The sequence below is a fragment of the Habropoda laboriosa genome, unplaced genomic scaffold, assembly GCF_001263275.1.
Source record: "Habropoda laboriosa isolate 0110345459 unplaced genomic scaffold, ASM126327v1 scaffold561, whole genome shotgun sequence".
Taxonomy (NCBI): Eukaryota; Metazoa; Arthropoda; class Insecta; order Hymenoptera; family Apidae; genus Habropoda; species Habropoda laboriosa.
The window spans coordinates 370157-372500 of record NW_017100686.1 but is presented as its reverse complement, the minus strand read 5'-3'; the positions used below and the strand labels follow the sequence as shown (position 1 = coordinate 372500).

The following is a 2344-nucleotide window of genomic DNA, read 5'->3' as shown; positions in this document are numbered from 1 at the left end:
CCTTATTTAAGATTTTTATAAATTACATAATAATAAAGAATGTCGAATATATCGAAATTATTACATATAATTTCATTTTACATTCATTCATTTCATTTCCATCCTTTCAAAGTAAAACTATATCCACCTTTAACATAAAAAATAAACCTGCACAGTACAAACTTTGTAATGAATGTGGTTAAAATTATCTGGTATAAAATTATCCATATAATATAATAACAAATTCTACAAATTCATTTTATTTTTTACATAATTGAATCTAAATCATCATCACTGTTAAAATCATCACTATCTTCTTCCTTAATTATTAAAGATTTTAGTTTCAATAACAAAGTTTCTTTAGATGTAGTCTCCATTACAGAAGTGTCCTGTTCTTGTTCACTATCTTCATCTGTTTCTTCGTCTTCGTTTTTGTTTACATTCTTATTTTTTTTTAAATTATGTTTTGAATTTATATCTGAAAAACAATATTACTTATTTTTAATTTAAAAGTTATATAAACATATGTACAATTATATCATAGTTATAATACCATTACGATTCATATAACGTATAAATGTTCTACGTTTTCGTTCAGATAAACTTTTGAGAAGACTTTGTAATTCCGTGTCCAATTTCATAGCTTCTTCTTTACTAGGTTTCCCTTCAACAATGTTAGCTTTGTTACCACATTTTGGACAAATTTCGCATTGTTTAGCACAAAGTAAACATATTTTGTGATAAGCATGTTTTATTGTTTTCTGTTCACATTTTACACATTTTGCCGGCGTTTTTAATGGTTTATATTTTTTATATTTAATTTTCCATTCGATTACTTTTTTACATCGTTCACATACATTTGCAACATCAATACTGTTAATAAGTTTTGTTTTATTTGATTTATCATGTAAATCATTTTTAAAAACAGTGTGATTTTGATATTTTTGTGGTCTCGAACGACTAGAATTCCCTTTTTGTGTACTCATACTTTTATTTATATTCGAAAAATAAAACTTTTAAATATACACAACTTTGTACGATTTAAAACCGTTTTAAAGTATTTAGAGTAACCGAAAACATAACCTTATTGAAGTGCCAATACCTAACAGATATTTCAACGTGGTTTACGATACCACCTGATATAGCTACAGGGCATTCCACCTAAACGAATCAACTAATAACGTTTTGTAATAATAATGATATAAGAAGTATTTCATACGTAGTTTTAATGAAATTAGGAAGTAGATTCATTGTAATGAGAATTTTTTTCACAGAATCATTTCTTTCAGTATTTTTGAGATCGTAAATATTTTCAATGTATGAATGCAAATTTTTCTCTCTCATATATTGTACTTAACACTAGTCTACAGGCATCTACATACATAATATATACAATAATAATCCCTTGAAAATATCTTAGGCTAGCAAATTTAAAGTTAAGTATGTATGAAATTTAATTTTTTCGCGGTCCCAAGATTTAGCAACGATAAAAAATAATTTGCGAATATAAATGAAAATGTTTACGAGCTGAAAACCTCGTATCAATGTATTAACAACTAACAATATTAATCTTTAGATGATCTTCAATAAAATATCGAAAAATATTCCAGAAAATAAAAAAATTTTGAAAATTCTTATCTGACTTATATTAACCTTATGTAAAATGTTTATTTTCTTTGTTGCTGTAATACTTTCTTTTTGAATTAAATATTGTTTTTTTAGAACAGCTAAATATTTTCAAACAAAGATGGAAATTTTACCATATTTTATAAACTTCCTGTAAACCTTTAAACTTTACAAAATGATTTTAAATCGTTTTAATACAATGATAGTTTTATATTAAAAATTTAGTCTTCTATTGCTGAATAAAAATAATTAAAATGTTTTTAATTTATTGTATAAATTATTTCTGATTTGATTATTTTGTGTTATTTATATTTATTATTAATATAACAACACCTGGAAAGTACAAGATAATTACAATGAAAATTACCACATTGTCTTAAAACTGAAGTGATTCAATTATTCATTCCATTTGTGTTTAACTTTTTTTGGTGCCATCTGTGACGATAATCGTAACAGTGAACTATATTGTAAGCGTCAATAAATTAGTGTATCTTGCATAATGTTCTTGTAACAGTATTTTATGTATGTGAAATTAAATCTAAAGTTGTGTTTGCTCATATTTCTATTTTTAAATTCGTAGACAACAAGTAGTATTTGAAAAAGGGGTATGTAATTTACAATTTCTTTTATAAAAAACTAGTAATGGAATTTTGATCGATATTATATTATTTTTTACGTATAGTAACTATTATAATTTAAAATAATATTTGTAAAAATTATTAAAATATAATTGTTATTA

The 2344-nt window shown here is 23.8% G+C and overlaps 1 protein-coding gene across 1 annotated transcript; it reads right to left on the bottom strand.

The window, feature by feature from the left end:
• Positions 1 to 245: 245 nt before the first annotated feature.
• LOC108576869 (uncharacterized protein C9orf85 homolog) lies at positions 246 to 965 on the bottom strand. Its single transcript, XM_017939932.1, has 2 exons — positions 533 to 965; positions 246 to 457 (listed from the first exon to the last, which is right to left on the bottom strand). The coding sequence occupies exons 1-2, from the start codon at positions 963 to 965 to the stop codon at positions 246 to 248; spliced, it is 645 nt and encodes a 214-aa protein (XP_017795421.1).
• Between the last annotated feature and the right edge of the window lie 1379 nt (positions 966 to 2344).